The 18,574-nt window shown below is 42.2% G+C and overlaps 1 protein-coding gene across 1 annotated transcript; it reads right to left on the bottom strand.

Annotated features, from left to right (window-relative positions):
• Positions 1-1,335: 1,335 nt before the first annotated feature.
• Positions 1,336-17,829, bottom strand: bmp8a (bone morphogenetic protein 8a). The gene is made up of 7 exons (XM_083779301.1): positions 15,929-17,829; positions 8,882-9,074; positions 6,345-6,493; positions 4,234-4,413; positions 3,747-3,826; positions 3,530-3,640; positions 1,336-1,995 (listed from the first exon to the last, which is right to left on the bottom strand). The coding sequence occupies exons 1-7, from the start codon at positions 16,533-16,535 to the stop codon at positions 1,846-1,848; spliced, it is 1,470 nt and encodes a 489-aa protein (XP_083635427.1). The 5' UTR covers positions 16,536-17,829; the 3' UTR covers positions 1,336-1,845.
• Between the last annotated feature and the right edge of the window lie 745 nt (positions 17,830-18,574).

Below are 18,574 nucleotides of genomic sequence, written 5' to 3'. Positions count from 1 at the left end.
TGTTGGTTACGCGTACGCAACCAATCTATGTTTTACAATAGTTTATAAAGAAGTAAATTCTCTTGCAGGGGCAGAAGACCAAACTATTCAAGCCTATGGGGCCTATGTAAGCGACTGCGGCAACCACACTTTGCAATTTTTCAAAATTGCGACTTTTCTAGTTCTGTTATGTGAGCCAATTGCTACAGTATGCAAGTAGCCTATGCTACCTAAATGTTCCAAATCTGACTCATGACTTGTGTCACAGATCACCTCCTGTCTAGAGTAGTTGTTCAGGACAGGTGATGCAGAAATCCCTTAATTGTGTCATACACAACACTGCTTCTCTAGGTGTAATGTTGTTATATACACATTATACACACACATCAACAAACGTAACACATTCCAAAAAGAAACTTTACTTAAATAAAACAGACCAAAATATAACATAGGATTAACATTGTTACCAACTTATTTGTGAGCAGAAAATACAATAGATATTTAACTGAACTGATATGATGAATGACAGCTAGACAGAAATTGCTTTGTACAAAATTACACGAATGCTACGAATCTGTAGGTCTACTACTGATAATAAATGTTCTGAAAAGAAATAGATGGATAAATGATTCAGTGACGATACCTCATCGGTCTGATATAGATTCTTTGGGACCTGCATTTTGTGTTGACCAAAAGATTAGGACCCGGACCCAGTATGAAGACAATAATACGTTTAAAGCTTATGTAAGCAACTACCTGGGTATTTCAATTTAGAGCCATAGTTTGGCTGAATCTGTGCCAGCACAAAACAAACCCTGAATATTAATTTAACCCTTAATGTCTATTGTCTACAAATTATTTTATTTTAAATTATTCGCTCCGTTTGGAAACTCAATATATTCCAAACGGAGCTACAGATATGGGAAATTAATGTCTGTGATGACTTGGAATAGAGTGACAACTATAGTCTCTCTCAGGGGTGCCCAAAAGGTAGATCGTGATCTACCAGTAGATCACAAAGGCTGTGCAGGTAGATCACATGACATGGCCCTAAAAAATAATTACAAAGGAAAAAACCACTTGAATTATGGTGACGTCATTGATTGACAGACATCAAATAGGTCCTGTCGGCTCAAACCCACAATGAAATACTTTGTTTTCAAGAGTGTTGCGCACAAACATTACATAAATTATACAAAATAAAACAGTATTACAAACTAATTACAATTTCCCCCCTCTATATCTCATTCCGAGTGTGTTTGTCTTATTATGTAACGCCAGCACTGCTATTCAAAAGCCCCATCAGGTACATTTTTAAACTATTTTCAGCAATGGGATAATGTTTTGGTGGTAAAAAAAGTGCGGGCACCCCCCCTCTACACAATTATAGTTGTCACTATATACAGTTGTAGAGTATAGTATAGTAAGAAGAATAGTGACCATCACCAACTGTTAACAGCATTATGTTACACAGAATACCAAAAATACATTTATATCTAGTGACATTATGTCTAGAAAAAGGTTGATAGTGCAAACTTTGACCTTTGTTTGAACTGATTGGTCATTGAACTCACAAATCCTACTCTAATTGGCTGCAAATGTGGTGCTGGTGCAGGTTCACTCTTCATATCTATACCACAACGATTTCAATATTTCTGTGCTTTAATACATACAGACCCAGATACAGTATGTCCCGCAAGGAGTTAAATATCTGATTTGGTTTCAATTTGTTTCTGTAAGCGCATTTGCCCAATCTTGGATGGTTTCTTATAGTCCATATTAAAGTATTGACTTCGTTTTGGGCTGGGACTTGGCTCACCCTGTGTCCTGGCCACTGGGCTTGGTTAGTGGCTTTCTTGTGAAGCATCATAGACATCCACATGTTTTGACCACCATGTTGCGGTGTTTTTTGAGGATGACATTGTTGTTGTCGTCGTAGAAGAGCACAGAGATGGGGCTGAGCTTTGTGGGGGCACAGCATGCCTTGGGAACCTCGTCCGGTTTCAGGAGGTGCACCTGATGAACAGATTGGATAATATCCATTAAAACCGAGAGCTATACAGTATAGCACATAGGTTGGCTATTTCAAAATAGATCTACGGTTGCAGTGCGGCAAAAAAGTAAATAATTTTAACTCCAATCTTTGCTTCTGGGATCCCTGGCACAAAATATTTTGAGATAGGACCGCAGTCAAAATCATATAATGGTGGCATCTTGGATTAAGAACAATGATTATCGCAACATACATTTTTCAGAAAACTGTTTTAGAAGACATTTTCATTATCGGCCTCAAGTTTCTTTTTTTTATATATTTTTTATCCCACGATTTTGTAACCCATTTTTCACCCCTGTGTCAATCATCTAATGTGATCCTGGGCTCTACACACCCTCCGCCAACCTGGGGAGAGCAACGGACTTAACTCATGCTTCCTTCATGCTTGAGTGTCCAAGTTGCTCCTTTACACCTGACAGGGGGGAGTGTCCATGGTTGGACGTAGAGCGTGGAAGGAACACGTTATTCCAACCAGTTCCTTTCCCCTTCATCAGGCGCCCCGGCTGGCCAGGGGGAGGCAGTTTAGAGACCAGGATTACTGCATGTTTTTGTGAGAGTACCTACCCTAGGGGACACGGTATGGGTATGGGCACTGATGACACGGAGGAGGAAACACGGCCTCAAGTCTTAATGGGTTAACTTAATATATTACATGGTCTTATACCTTTAATTCCTACAAAACATTTTAAGCAGGCAATATTGCAAGAATGTTACAAGAAGTAGTGTAGGCCTAAGTGGTATATGTGAAATATCTTACCGGAGCAATTTTATCAACAGTACAGCAGATGGAGCCCTTATACTGTAACAAATTGAGGTAAACTTAAGGGTGCGCTCCACTGCTCTCCTACTAGTTCAGAAGGATTGATTAATATTTGCAGTATTTCTTGTGTACAACTATCTTCTTGTACAATACACTTGCCATAACGCTGTGACAAAGTTTAAACAAATCAGTTGATAAATCTAGTTCATTGTGATGGTAGGTCACATAATACTATGAAAACCGGCAAAACCTGTCTGTCTGTTAATCAGTCCGTCCGTCCGTCCGACAGACACTGACCTCACCAAACCCTGGATAGCCATACATGGAGAAGACTAGATCTTCACTTTGATCTGCATATATGGAGCCGGCCAGCAATGAACCCTTCTCCAAGTCCCTCCCCAACCCATCCTTGTCCAATAGGCACGTTAGCAGCGAAGAAAGCTTGACCTGCACAGCAACCATTGCTAAACTATTTGGATTGGCATTGGACAATCGCTTTTTGGGGTGGGATTTAGTGAAGGGCTAATTGTACCTCTGACCTCAATCCCTTAGATCTCCATATATGGAGCTGATCAGTTCTGACATTAATATGATGATCCTTCCCCAACCATCCTTCCTCCCTTTTGACTGATACCTGTCCATTCAAACTCTAGACGGGCCTGCCCCAAAGTTATCACGCAGCCGTGCCCAGTGGGGATTGCACTGCAAGTCAATAATGTAGTTGACCAGGCACTGACCACTTGCTGGATGAGGGCATGGTTGGTAGCGTTCATGCAGGAACCCAGGGGGTAGAGGCATTCTCCATCACAGTAATATGCAGAATAGCCTGTAGGAGCCAACACCCAGTCCTGAGAAGAAACACGAATATAAACATGCAATTCAGGTCTTTTTAGATAAGAGACGTAAATCCAGCTGTGAAAAGCAGAATAGATAAAAAAATATAATTCTGCTGACCTTCCATCCCAGATCACTGAAGCTTACATACAGTTCATGCTTTTTACACGCCTGCCGTCCACTGTTGGCATGGCTGTGGTCTAGGACAACACAAAATACATTTTACATAAAAGTTAGGCTAGTTTAGAGCGGACATCCAGAGAGACATAATCGAGTAGAAATGTATAGTAATATACAGTATAATAATTCCACAGAATAAAATTACAAGCTAAAAAATGCTGAGACATTGCTCCTGTTGTACTCTTTGTTTACATCATGCAATTGTTGCAGATTTGCATATCAGAATCAATCTGTTTTTATTGTCAACAATAGACACATTAAAGGTAGAGAGAGAGAGAGAGCAGACAACATTAGTAAAATAATAATGTGATGATGCATTCAAAGTGCAATTTTGATACAGTACTATTCAAAAAGATGCTATTCCTCTCTCAAGATGTTTTGGGGGCAATATGGCGATCATTCAGGGTTGAAGGTTCTGATGCCATACCTTGAATGCTGGGGACAGGTAGGTCGTACTTGGTTTTCTTCTTACGGGGGTGTGGTTTTAGGGCCCGGGGTGGGCGACACGGGGCCTGGCTGGCCCTGAAGAAGGTCACCATGAACGGCTGTTTGGAACGAGGACCCCGGCGACCCACCAACCCCACCCAGCCTGCAGATAAGGAGCGGTCTGAAAGACAAGCAATTGCTATAGTATTAACTATCAAAAGTGTTATTTTCGTTATTTCCGCTTGCTACTCTTTAATGTTGGCAAAGTTCAACAATTTGGACTACTGCTGCCATGGTTTAAATTCAACAATGCTGGGACAGTGCATACGCATCAAAATATGCTGGGACGGTGCATACGCATCAAAAGTGGAGCAAAGTAACCACAGTATACCGCTAATCAACTTACAAATTACATATACACAGAGGCATTTAGTATTAATATCACTATAGTCCAAGATTAAGTAAATTTAAAGCAATTGACAATTTAAAATAAATATAATTAAATAATGATACTGTATACTTGATAACATATTTTATTTTAGTTTATATACCTTTTCTTTTCATCGGATATCAATTTTTCTTTGAGAAACTAAAAAGGGATCCAGAATAATTCTAAATCGATAAAACTGTATTTCTTTTATAGATAGAAACTTGTACCATACTTCATAATACTACTTTTTTACATGCATTTTATCACAAGTTATATTTATAGGCGTGACTGAGTCTCATCTCCCGTTGCTGTCCCGCGGTCAAAATCATCTCGCACATATGCGCTCGCATGCTTTAACAGATCCAGTAAAGCATTGTTTGATTAAGCATATAACTTAACATGTTAAGCCTATATCATCATCATCATCGTACTATATAATTATCATCATCATCATCATACTATAATTCTGACAATGTCTGTCTGAATGTCTGTCACTGTGACTGCCGTAGCTCCTCACTGCCTGCACCAATCACTCCCACTTTTCACACAGGCATTGACCATAATAATATGGAGGTCTTAACAAAGCCCTTTTTCCAATTTAACAAATTATAAATGAATAATGAATTTATTAGTGAATTAAAAATGCAAAAATGCACCCAGGGCGCAGTACCGCTGCGGCCACAAGGCGGCAAGTATTTCACAACGGGTAAGGGGTAGTTGTTTTTAATTGTGCGGTTTTAATTGCTTGTACAGTTGGAGATATCCTACCAATTTCATATTATACGTCGTTATGCCTTTACAATGTTTTTTCCTCACATATATAGGCCTAATATTTAGTAGTTTTATATACATTTTAGGAGTGAATACATAATTATGTTTAAATGCCTGTACAGCCTGTCAACTGGTCAGTCAATGCTTCTCCGCTTGTCTATGACAGAAAAACAGGTTTAGGACAAAGGCTACGACAGCTCCCGACCTGACGTGAGTTTTGGCGTGGTGTATGCCCAAGTTCAAAGTCACGCTGGAATGATATGCCGAAAGTTGCGATGATTCCGGCGTAGGAGCCATAGACTGTAAAAAATATGGACAAAGCGTTCCCCGGGTCTAACATGAACGTAAAATGAAGCCTGTAATGATATGCTAATTCCTGATGTAAGTCGCCATCTTTTGGTACCAGCTGGCCATTGGCTGGCTCCGTTTTGTACCAGCTGGTCATTGGCTGCCCAGACAACGAGGCGGGACTTCCCCCCTTCTTCTCCGTTGGTTTTTATTTTGACTCGAGTGGGAGGAGAAGACTCTTGAGTGGGAGGGGAATCCCGATCATAGACTGTAACGGTAGCCACGCCCCTCAGAACATACGCGACTTTATGGTCATTTTTTTAATTAATGGGACCATAATTTTCCAAAAAGAATATTATGACATTAGAAATGAGACTTTAAACTAGTGACTGGAAGAAGAAAGTATTCATGACCATGTTTATTAAGGTAATACAGTCTAGGTGAAGTTGGGCCAAAATACATGGGCCTCTATGGAGCTATGGGGCTTTTTGGGTCCAGTCCAGCGCCACAACAGGCCATTATATGAACTACCGATTTCAAATGAGGCTTCACGAAATATCTGGCTGACTGCCCCCCTGGTAGGAGCTAAATTAATTGAATCCCTTGTTTGAGCCGAGACCCACCTTCCTCGGTCTCCACGTAGAGCCGTATGCCCAGGTTGCTGCGAGGGTGGAGGAGCCAGCGGTTGGATGCAGAGGTTACGTCAAAGGCCAACCAGCCCTCCTGTCCTGCAGGTGTCGACTGCATGTCCAGGAGCACCAGTTCTGGTTCTCTGGGGAAACAAGACAACGTTGGGTTTTGATTTTGCATCCACCATCTGCTTTTTTGCTGAATGTGTTGACCAATTTCCATCTCCTTGCTTTCATATACAGTATTTTTTTTTTTTTTTTTTTTTTGCGGCTTACGCCTTTATTGATTTTTTAAGGGATAGAAAGTAGGCTGACAGGAAACGGGAGAGAGATGGGGGGATGACATGCGGTAAAGGCCGTGTCGGGTCCGGGAGTCGAACCCGCGGCACACTGCGACTGGATCACCAGTCCGGTGCCCAGACCGTTACGCTACGGCCTGGGCCCATATACAGTATTTCACTGATTCTAGGTAAGCTGTCATGGATCAACACAGTTCCATTCGAGCCGCTCTCAAAGTGTGAGACACAATAATTTAAACCCATTGTGTCTTTTACTTGGTCTCCCAGATGATCATGTTATTGATGTCAAACATAAGAGGTTATTCAACTTATTAACGTTTGCTGCAAGGAAGAATATTCTTTTATTTTGGATCAAGGATGTTGCTCCATCAAAGAAATCATGGCATAACATTATAATGGACTGTATTCCTTGTGAATACATTACATGCATGTTGCATTCTAAATTGGACACTTTCTACAAAATTTGGGACCCTTATTTAGATCATATTGGACCAACATTGTCTGCCACAGTACTTGGAGGTTTTCCGTGCCAACCTTAGATTTCTTATATGCCAGCATTCTTCCCTAGTGGGTGCTCTGCTCTGGGGTGGGGGCTTGTTTGCCCTTTGGGTATGGGTGGGTGGTCGCCCGGGCAGGGGTCTCGATGCGTTGCATTATGATGCGTTGCATTATGATAACTGTATTGTCTGCCTTTTTTAATATTATGTATTTATATACTGTATGGATGTATTTCCTGAATGGGAGTCTATCAAAATTAAAAAGCCACTTATTGTCATTATGGTTCATTGTTCTTGCCATGTTTTTGTATATTCAATCTTTTTATTTATAATAGTGTTGTGCCTGAGCTGATTTTCTTTTCTTTCTTTTCTTTTGTTGTTTGTTATTATGTTCTTGTTGTGTAATGTCTGTTTGTTGTCCTTACATTTGTTAAAACCAATAAATATACTTTATAAAAAAATAAAGTGTGAGACATAACCTTCGCTCCGGAGACCAAGCAGGCTCACTACACTACAGCCCCACCGGGAAAACAGTGAGAAGACTGGGACACATGGCCCACGTGTACTACATGGCGGGGAACTACACACACTATCTTATTTGAACTTGTTCCATGCCAACCTCGAGATATCTCGTGGATAGCTACTTGATCCATATATGCCAATCACAAGATTACGAGACTTCATTAAAGAACATTAATCCAGCTTTGAAAATTATATATATATTTTTGTACTCACAACAGCCTAAATCCTGATCGTCTGTGCACACACTCGTGGGCAGGGTTATTTGATGCTTTTTGTGCTCAGAATGGGATAAAGTACTTTAGAGCCTAAACATCAATCGCGCTAAGAATATTAATGGTCCGGGTGTTAGTCCACAACTTGGAGTGAGTCTAGACTACAGCTATAGGCCAGTCAATCTAATCTTTCCCAAAAGTAGTAGTAGTTTTTATTGGGCCACATCCCTTTTTAGCTTAGATTGACTGGCCTACTATGGAGGGCAATCACTTCCGGATCGGGGCGGATGTGGCTCTTCTTCTTTGCATATGTCGTACATTTCACTGGCACTGGCCTCACGATCCCGCCTATGGTAACATGAGGGAATGTGTTTAAAGGGAGACCCAGGTGTGTGCAGCCAAAGTTGCTGAGGCCCAATAAGCTGAACATTTTGTATATTTGTTATTTAATATTTACACCAACCACCGGATGGAGCCCCCACGACCACCGACGCAAATGGCACGCTGATCATTACAGAGGCCAAAGTGAACGAGCCATTTGAGCGCGTCAAAAGCCTTGAGGCCAGATGGCATCCCAGGGCATCATTAGAGTGTGCACAGCCCATGTTGGCTGGTGGCTCACTGACTTATTTAACCTCTTTCCTTTGCTTGTGTGTAGTCCCTCCTGCTTCAAATACTCCACCAATCGTTTCAGTGCAAAAAAGAATTAGCAGGGTAACATCATTTAATTATTGGGGTCCCTTTGCCCTCACATATATTCTTTGAGAAGCATGTTCCAGGACATTTTCTAATTCCACCAGAAATCCACGATTATGAACAATTGACACTAGTCTTGCCTGTCTGCCTGTAAACACGCACATTATGCACATTTATTAAAGGCAACACACAACACTTTACGCAAAGACCACACATTCTGTATTTATAGTAAAAATTCCACACCCGTCAACAAACATAATACTATAAAATATATAAGATATATACACCAGCAATTCTTTGAGCACCTGTGTCTGTTCTCTCGTTGTATCTCGTAGACGGAGATGTGCAGGGTGCGGTTGGCTCTCTGTCCCAGAGTCAGGGTCTTATAGATGCGAAACTCTGCGGCCGTCACGGTCTCGCCCTGAGGGAGGGGAGTCAGGTCGAAGCGGAACTCCTTCCAGTATGGACGAGGCTGCAGCAGATCTCGCTCCTGCTCCACTGATTAGAGACCATGCAGGGAGGTAGAGGAGGGTACATTTACATTACTACACCCCGTGGACAGTAACCAAGGACATTTACTTGGGCACTGTGCATTTTTTGAGTGTCACACTTAAAGAACTGTGACAGGGGCAGTGACAAAATGAGGTTGGCAAGATGAAAAATGTAATAAATCAGGTATGTATCAGGTGTGTTAAAATGTACATTTTGCAGTCATGTTGGTTTCCAAAGAAGCTTTACAAAAGACAAACAAAAAGGCTTTGACTATATAGTCTGCTTGCCAGACCATAGAGCCCCATTGTGAACCCGGACATGTTGAGTACGCCAAGGTTAAATGTTTAGTATGGGTCCCCAGCAGGTAGAAACCGCCGGATGCTAACTTGCATTATGTTGAGCAATTTTCATATATATGTGACCATACGATTAACAACCTATAGAAGGTTTCACATGCTTTATGTAGCATGTGACGTCACATGTCAAACTAGGGGGTTTTCATGATGCTGAATCCATTCCAAGCATTAGTTTTGCAACAAAAAAAACAGTCCTTGGGCTAAAAACGGCCATAGCCACTGAATCGACTGGCAAGTCGCGACACTAGGAAGTAGAGTAAACATTTTCCAAGCAAAACCAACAACATTCCACTTACAAATCACACACATCCCCAAGGCTATAGACTTAGGCTATAGAGGCTTTTATGATACTGGTGACAACAAAATAGTTAAGCTCATAGGATAAATTTGATAATTTAAAAAAGAATCCAAGCAATGGTATCAAACTAAGAGCCTTGTTGTGCTTACAAACCACACACACCCCACTCTTGCCCTGCAGAAGCTTGGAAGACAGAGATGACAACAAAGTACAAGTGCAAAAGAAATAGATGCATTATAAAAAATAAATCAAGCTCTGGTTACAAGCAAACTTCTTCAAATGCAGTATAGTTAGTTTGATATGTTCATATTTTTTCCTAACTCGTGGTGACTGGCAACAAACACTAGGCTACTGGACTGGTATGGGGTATACGTCACGTGGGTAAACGATAACATTGTACTGATTAGTTGAGGATGAATTCCCCAACTAATATCCATATCTGGCTTAGACTGCAGAGTCACTTCATCATCCCCTAGCCTAGAATAACTATCTAATATAACTAATTAGTCTATCTAATATAACTAATAATTTCTACAAGCACTGCGATGTGTTGTGAGCTTGTAGACCTGCTATTTTCGGTGTGCAACACCGCAGATCAGTATAAGTCAGGCCTTACACTTACTGTATGTAAATGTGTGACATTATCTGTCGCACTTATATCTTATATCTGTTCCTATTGAGCCTGCACTAAGAAGTGATTATTATTATTATTATTATTATTATTTTATTTTAAATATTTTTTATCCCTCAATTTTGTAACCCATTTTTCACCCCTGTGTGAATGATGTAATGTGATCCTGGGCTCTACACACCCTCCGCCAACCTGGGGAGAGCAACGGACATGCTTCCTTCATGCATGATTGTCCAAGTTGCTCCTTTACACCCGACAAGGGGAGTTTCCCTGGTTGGACGTAGCGCATGGAAGGAACACGTTATTCCAACCAGTTCCTTTCCCCTCCATCAAGCTGGCCAGGGGGAGGCAGTTTAGAGACCAGGATTACTGCATGTTTTTTGTGATTATCTTTTATGTTACACTATACATTTCTACAGGACAATAGACAGAGGTGCATACTGTAGATGAGACAGGGACAGAATAATATATTAGGCTATAATAGATATTATATTTCTTTACAGATGCTGTATGTTCCTGAGTGGCGCAACTGGTTTGTCAGTGTGTATCATTCGCATAACATGAGTCATGAGCCCACCACCAAATCTGAATTAAAAAACCAATTTTTATCTGTTCCACAAGCTAAACATTTTGATGAATTGCATCAAGGTAACCATGAGCTATGAGGGTTATGGTGCATAGCACATGAGCGCCTCTGATTAGTAGAACACTGCGGTGACAACAAGTGACAGATCTAATATAGTACAATATTAATTAAAAAGTTGACAGGAGACACACTTATGTGTGCACACCCACGCGTACGTGCACAATACCGCGTGCAACCAGAGCATCAGCACCCTGTGTGTCCTTGTGGAGCCCCACAGCTTGAAACACCAATGGTTTGACACACACACACATGCACGCACACACACACACACACACACACACACACACACACACAGGCACGCACGCACACACACGCGCACACACACACGCTATGTTGAATAGAGACAATAAGGGTTTAGTGGACACCCTGGCTATCACTATCATGCGTGCACATGCACGCATACACACACACACACACACTTGACACACGCAGAGCACACAGTGGAGTGTACAGTAATTAGAGACGCTAAGGGCTTTGGACCACAGCAGCTGCTCAGCACACATACCACTAATTACAGCATAGGCTCATATTTTTAGATTTGCTCCCTCCACAGCAGTATTTTCATCTCCTTTCCAACCGTTAGTTTTTTTCAGCGTGTGTCAGAAGGACCTTTAATTCTAACCAGCTGTGTCTCCTATATCCCTCTACGCTCATACAGTACGTGGGCACACGCGTGTACACCCACGGTGATCCAACATAATTACACATTGGGGAATATATGTTATGACTAATTATCAATTTGTTTACAATTTTCAAGCAATGTGTATGGCCATTGATACAGCGCAAAGTACTAGACATTGTTAAGGCAAAATGCTTTGAGCGTTATCACAACCGCTTATACAATAGACTGAGCCCTACACGAGACAATGAGGATCATCACTTACGTTGGTGCTTGAAAGTTTCTTGAAAGTTTGATTATAATCTAAATAAGTTGTAGATAATTCTCACATGCAATGTTTGTGGAGCACACCAATATTGCAAAAGCTAATATTTCAAAAACTAGCACATTAATTGTGACCTTGTGGATAAGATTTTCCTAGCCATCATACGAGTAGATAAGATATCTTTAGATAGACAGATCTGTATTGTTAATCAACATATGTATCATGAAACAAATTTTATTAAATTATTAGTATAGGGCGTAAGTGATTAAAATGTTTGAGAAACACACGCTCATGCGTGTGGGGTGTCTCAGGTTTGGCAGACAAGAGAAGGGGGCCTCCAAGGAAAACGTCTGGGAAACAATGATATAATTCATCATCAAATTTTTACATAAGTTCTAAAAGTAGATAAAGGTAACCCGATTAATGAGACAGAAATATAACTTACAAAGGCAGAACAGGCATCACCAGGGCTCATCATGCTGCATATTGAAATGGTACATTTTGATGTCGTGACCCTAATCACCACCTCTGGTACTGTATGAGACACACAGGATTACTCAAAACGTTGTGCAGTTAAACAATGGGGTTCAAACACACAAAAGGCCCAACATGTCATTTCAAAGCAAATCTAGTATAAAAAGGCTGATGTTAGGCATTTTGAGCATATTTTATGCTGGAACAGTGGAACCCCATTATTGGCCCGACCACATTTTGGCGTTATCCTATCTGTTAACGTCTCATACCAGAGGTGGTGTGTAGCGGTCAAACCATCAAAATGTATCATTATAGCATGCAGCATGCATGGTGAGCCATATAGTGTATAGGTTCGGCTGCTGTTTTCCTCCTCATTGTTTTTTGTTTTCTTTGGGGGGGGGTATTGAACTCCTGACTCTAATTCCACCTTAAAAGTTACTGCCAGTCCTAAAGGTTACTTTTGCCTCTCACAGAAATATTGCATCATTTGCCTCACCATGAATAACATTTTTGTCTCATTTGTTTAATTGGAGCAATATCTGAATAGAGTTGGAGCAATATCTGAATAGAGTTGGAGCAATATCTGAACAGAGTTGGAGCAATATCTGAATAGAGTTGGAGCAATATCTGAACAGAGTTGTTCAGCATTAGTGTTGTTCTAATTTCGGTGTTTTCACATTAGCCCCGTCATGATATTATTATTACTCTTACGACTTTGCTCTGAAATGCAGCATTGAGATATCTAGGCTATATAGGCACTTTAGACCAAATTTAATAACATAAGTGCGAGCAATCAAGCATCCCTATTCGGAGGTGAACATTCTTACAAAGCTTTGCATTGTGAGCTTGTACATCAGCAAAATGATTTGTGTAGAGGGGGGGAAAGGAGTGTACTATTAGTACTTAGGTTTAAGTGGATAATCAACTGCAGAGGACAACCAATTGACAAATAAAAGTGTTGCATAATTTGTATGAATAAAACAACATGACACATATACACAATGTCAAGTATTCAGAGGCAGTGAGTTTAATGTCGTTTAACGGACAGAAAAAAAGGGTTTTGTCACTCTGATGTCACATCTATACTATAGAGATATATATTATATACTACAATAACCCTCAAAAAGAGACGAAATGAATACTTGACGAATTATGCAACACTTCCTCTGCAGTTGATTATCTACTTAAACCTAAGTACATTCCTTTTTCCCCTCTACACATACTCTGCAACCCAATGCTGTGAACATTGTCATGATGTATATAGCCCAGGCTTAACTGGTTAACTGCTATCTAGAATAGCAGTTAACTGCTATCTAGAATAGCAGTTAACTATGCTTTATTAGACATAACATTGGGAACAGACAGTAAAGAATCAGGTAATCTAGCTCGAAAGGTTTGCCAGAATTGTCAGTTTCACGGGAGTTTCAATAGGATTCTTTTGAATGCACCAGAAAAGATCTTGGACATGTACGAAGAAAATGTTAATTTTCCCACGGTAAATTGAGGGAGGTTCGACAGTCCATTCCAGGAGAGGTGGAGGAAGGAAGCGATTGAGAAAAGGATGTTTAATTTTTATGCTCTCACAGATAAGTATCAGTCAGACTACTGTGTGCTTATGTTGGGAGAATATCTCGCAGTCGACTGGAAACCAATTGCATGTCCTAAGCAGTGTTGCCATGTCTTCCTATTATAAGCGACTTTGAGTTTATTGTCCTGTAAAGTTGTTTGTAAGTACTGGTTGCAAAAATTTGGCAACATTGGTCCAAAGCTGCCACTTCAGGAAATGGAAAAATGACCAGTGTTCCAATGGGTCAAAGGGGTTTAGTTGTTATTTAGTCACAAAGCTCTCGTTACATTTTTTTTAATTTGTTCAATATGTATAAAACCCACAGCCAGACTTCACCACTTTAACTTAAACTTTCTAAATGTTTGTAAAAGTAGTGAAAATATCACATGTTCAAGCTCATAAGAAGTTGAAATATAGGGAGGTTTCTGCCCGACAGTGAAGATGTGTTTTCTCACACATGGTTGAGAAAGCTACTTTAAAATTGACTCTAACTAGACCGGTGACCGGATGTAGAGCACCGAGTCACGAACGATGGAAGTTGAAGATCCATGCCCCACCCGGCTATTTAATACCGACAGACGAACAGACGTGGTGCATTTATAGATACTAGAGCAGTGCCCGTTGGAGCCTCTACAGCGGTGCCCGTTGGGTACTGGCCTACTTGGAACCATGCAAGTTGGAAATGCATGCCCCACCCAGATATTATGTCTGTGTCCCTTTTATGCCCATATACGAGTTCTTTGTCAGGCATGCCCAAATATGGAGTCTATGCAGACGCCAGACGTCAGAATGATGTCAGAACAGGCCAGCTCCATATATGGACACTGGGCAGGGGCCCTGTCCAGAGCCCAGGTAGAGGCCTTTTTGGGGTGGTTCTACATAACCGTGGGTCCGACCTACTCGACACCGGGCACTGCACCCCCTGTGGTCGGGTGGAACGCATGTGTCGAATTTGAAGTCGGTGGGGCGAACGGTTCTCGAGTTAAGTGGATTACAGAAGTACGTACTGTACACACGCACAGAGACTTGTATAGTTTATAGTTAGATATATAAAAAAATATATCTAACACTTTGGGCTGTATTTTGCGTGTCTTAAGTACCAGGTCTTATTCCCTAATTTGAGTAAACTAAAGACCTGGAGGCGTGATCAATGCCATTTGGCTATTCTGAGTGGCCAAAGAGCATCTTTGGTCTTTAGTTTACTCAAGTTAGGGAATAAAACCTGGTACTTAAGACACGCAAAATACAGCCCTTTGAATTATACAGTTTATAATGCCACTTTATAATGCAATTTGCATTATATTTGCATTAGTATTACCAAGTTGTGCACGGATTACACTGCCTATAGGCCTACAGTATGTTCCCCTAAATAATCTAGATTAGATCATTAAATTCACACCCAATGATGTGTATTATGGAAATTGGAGTAAGGGATTATAGAAATTAGTGACTGCTTCACTCTGTGACAGATAGTGCTAGTATAAAAATGTATTAATTAACTTTATTCTTAATGTCTGTTAAAATACTTAATCCCTCTTTCTATCCTCATATATGAAATGAACATTCTTCAATGAAAGCATGGGTTTTAAGCTGTCAAATGCAATACATTTGAAAGCAATAACATCTCATTAAAATGTAATTCTCTACAGCCCACAGGGGGAAAAAAAAGAAAACCCAAGGTCGTGTTTCACAACAAGCCAAAATACAATATGATTGTATAAAATTCAGTATCCAATGCACTATGATTTGAAATTAGTTTAGTCAAGTGTTTAATTGAAAATCACTTACTGTACAACAATGCACTGTGAGTCTGTGACACAAACATAACCAGTGAAATAAGGAAGATCATCTTTAAATGTGAAAAAAAAAAAAAAAAAAAAAAATTAAAACAAGTTCAAATGATGTTTTCTCAACTTTCCAGTCCCCACCACAAGGGGCCGACATAATGGCTTTGCCTCCCTCCCCTCCCATCAGCTGACGCATCCCACCATCACCATCACTCACCTAGGTTGACGAAGCTCATCACCGTGTCCGCCTCACTGATCACGGTGCCCAGCGGCGGCGTGTGCGTGCTGATCGTGGGCAGCGCTGCGTGACCGACGTGCCCGAGGCCGTCCGCCCCGCTGAGCCTCCACGCCCCGGCGCCGTTCCCCAGGACGCCGTTCCCCGCCTCCTCGTCGCCCTCGGCCGCCACGGCGTGGTACAGGTCCAGCATGAAGAGCGGTGCCGAGGAGGGCGGCCGGAGGGGAGGGTGGGGTCTGGGCCGCCCCGGCAGGCCCAGGATGGACAGGATCTCCTTCTGCATCTCCTTCTTCTCGCGGCCGCTGAGGCGCCGGAAGCTGGAGTGGACGACGGCCTCGGCCTGCGGGCCCCAGAGGGACAGCAGCAGGAGCAGTGGCAGGAGGAGCAGCAGCATGGTCCTGGGTTGGAGCGGAGGCAGACGGAGGCTGGGCAGTGACTCGCTCTGCTGTTGGGGGTGAAGGCGGCCTCCGTTGTCGTCACTGTGCGGCCGTCTTCCTTCATGGCGAGGGCAGGAGTGTTTGTGGGTTCTCCAGCTGGCTGAGGAGGAGCATCCCGAGTCCCCAGAGGGATAGGAGATGACTGAGGCCATGGCTGTGGTCCCACTCCTGAGCCCCTCCCGGTTGTTGTCTTCTCCTGTGGTGTTGATCGTTCCTCTGCCCTCGGGATATTCGTTATTACTCTTACTATAATAACTGTCCTTTTGGTCAGCCACCAGTGTCTTCTGACACCAGAGCAGCCAGTCCAGTGTGAATGACTGAACGTCAGAATGTCTCCTACGTCTGGTCTGTTGGCGCAGGACTGCCAACACTGTTTGTCCTTCTGACTCAAAGAGCGACCACAGACAAACGTTTGATTTATGTCTGCTGTGTTTGGAGGGAAGCTGGCCGCGTGCAAGATGTGTTTACCGCCTTTAACTGCCTCTGTTTATCTGTCCCTCCTTCTGTTGCCTTCCCCCTCCTTCTACTCCTCTCTCTCTTTCTTTACTACCTTTAGGTCTTCCACTTCTCCACTGCTGTTTTCTCTCACTGCCCCCCTACTCTCTGTCCTAATGAAAGATAATCAAAGCAAAGGGCATAATTAGAAGCAGAGGCGTATTTGATGTGTTTTGAATATAGACAAAACAATGCTGCTCTGGAAAATTGTCTCTCCTCTTTGAAGTCCTTAAACTCGGTGTTGGTTAAAATTCGGGATAAGTACAGAGCAGGTGTCGCTGAGATTGGGGTGAAACTCGAGAGCTGTATTATCAGATCGCTTTTCAATCTCTCTTTTCAGTTGGACTTCAAAGGGAAGCAAAGAGGCGGGTGGTGGGGGTGGTGGGGCCTTCACACCTGCTGCAAGTCCATGTTCCATGAAAACCAGACGAAGCCACACAAGACGAGTGACTAGTTCCACCGCGGAACAATGAGAAATCTCTCCTGTCCCCCTTCTGGAAGCTGTTATCCAATTATTCTTGAAGACTTATTTATCCATTCAAGATGATCTTCTCCCCCCACCCACGCAACTCTCTCCCTCTCTCCCGTCCAGATGTCCTCTTTAATCCTATTGAAATAGAGATGTCTCCAGAAAATCGCTCCCCGATTGTAATCCTGTGAAATGATGAGATGAGTTATTAATCCAGACGGGGGGTTCTTCTCCAATCCAGAGGCAGGTTCTTTGCAGTTCTTCAACATGTAGCAGACTGTCATCCACACATTCAGTGTCTGCTGAGAATTATGTTGTGCACAGTATGGATGTGTGCGTGCCCTTTGAATGTGTCCCTCAACTAACTGAAGCTTGGGAGCGTGTATAAGTTGTCCATCACCACGAGGGAGTGTCTGACCAACCCCCCCCCCCCCCCCCCTCCTCTCTCTCTCTCAACCTCTCTCTCACTCTGTCAAACTCTTTCAACCCGCCTCTCTCTCCCTGCCTGCCTCTTTTGAAAAAGTCTCTCTCTCAACCTCTTTCCTTCCTTTCCTTACATCCCCCTCGCCCCTCCCAACCGGTCTCCTTGGGAGACCTCATCTCTCTGTCCCTCCCTTTAGCCTCCACCCATCTATCTTTTCATCTTCTCATGACTGCTTCCTTTCATGGCTAAATGCCGTTGAGTCTCAAACGGCTTGGTTGAAGGGACATCTTGATTTCCCAGATACTGTAAAATTGACGTGTGTGCCTCTGACTAGGTTTTAAAACACTGTAGATGTGATAACCAGCTCCCAAGTTGCAACATGCCCCCAGCATCAGTGCATCACTGTGGTACCTGTGGTTTTGGGTAATAAAAAAATGAATAAAAATAAAGAAGAAAGGTGAAATAGCTAGGCAAGGAAATTCAACTGCAAGTCTACTTTGAGCTAACGGTGCAGGAAACATCCAGGAAAAAGACACATAAAAAACAAACCGCTTTTGCTGCAGAGTGAACACATTTCATGTTACGGTATCTAATATTCCTCATCCCATTTCCCGTTACGCTCTGACTTTCGTTTACTTTGGGCAGTAGGTACTCAATGCAGGCATACTGTATGCGCATGCTAGTGAAGAGAGAGCACATGTGAGTGAAGAGAGTGTCTGTGTGTGTGTGTGTGTGTGTGTGTGTGACTGAGAGGATTTGGAGGGAAGAGATGACTGGGCCGACTCAAATATAGTAGCGGGGCT

The sequence above is a fragment of the Protomyctophum parallelum genome (genome assembly GCF_964188405.1).
Source record: "Protomyctophum parallelum genome assembly, chromosome: 1".
Taxonomy (NCBI): domain Eukaryota; kingdom Metazoa; phylum Chordata; class Actinopteri; order Myctophiformes; family Myctophidae; genus Protomyctophum; species Protomyctophum parallelum.
This window is presented reverse-complemented; position numbering and strand designations above follow the sequence as displayed.

Bases quoted from the DNA above. Each gene is read 5' to 3' on its own strand.
- bmp8a (XM_083779301.1), bottom strand. From the start codon at position 16,535: ATGGCCTCAGTCATCTCCTATCCCTCTGGGGACTCGGGATGCTCCTCC. The intron at 4,414-6,344 runs GTGGGTCTCGGC...CTTGTCTTTCAG, and splicing joins CTACGTGGAGACCGAGGAAG to ACCGCTCCTTATCTGCAGGC. The intron at 3,641-3,746 runs GTCAGCAGAATT...GTTTCTTCTCAG, and splicing joins TCAGTGATCTGGGATGGAAG to GACTGGGTGTTGGCTCCTAC.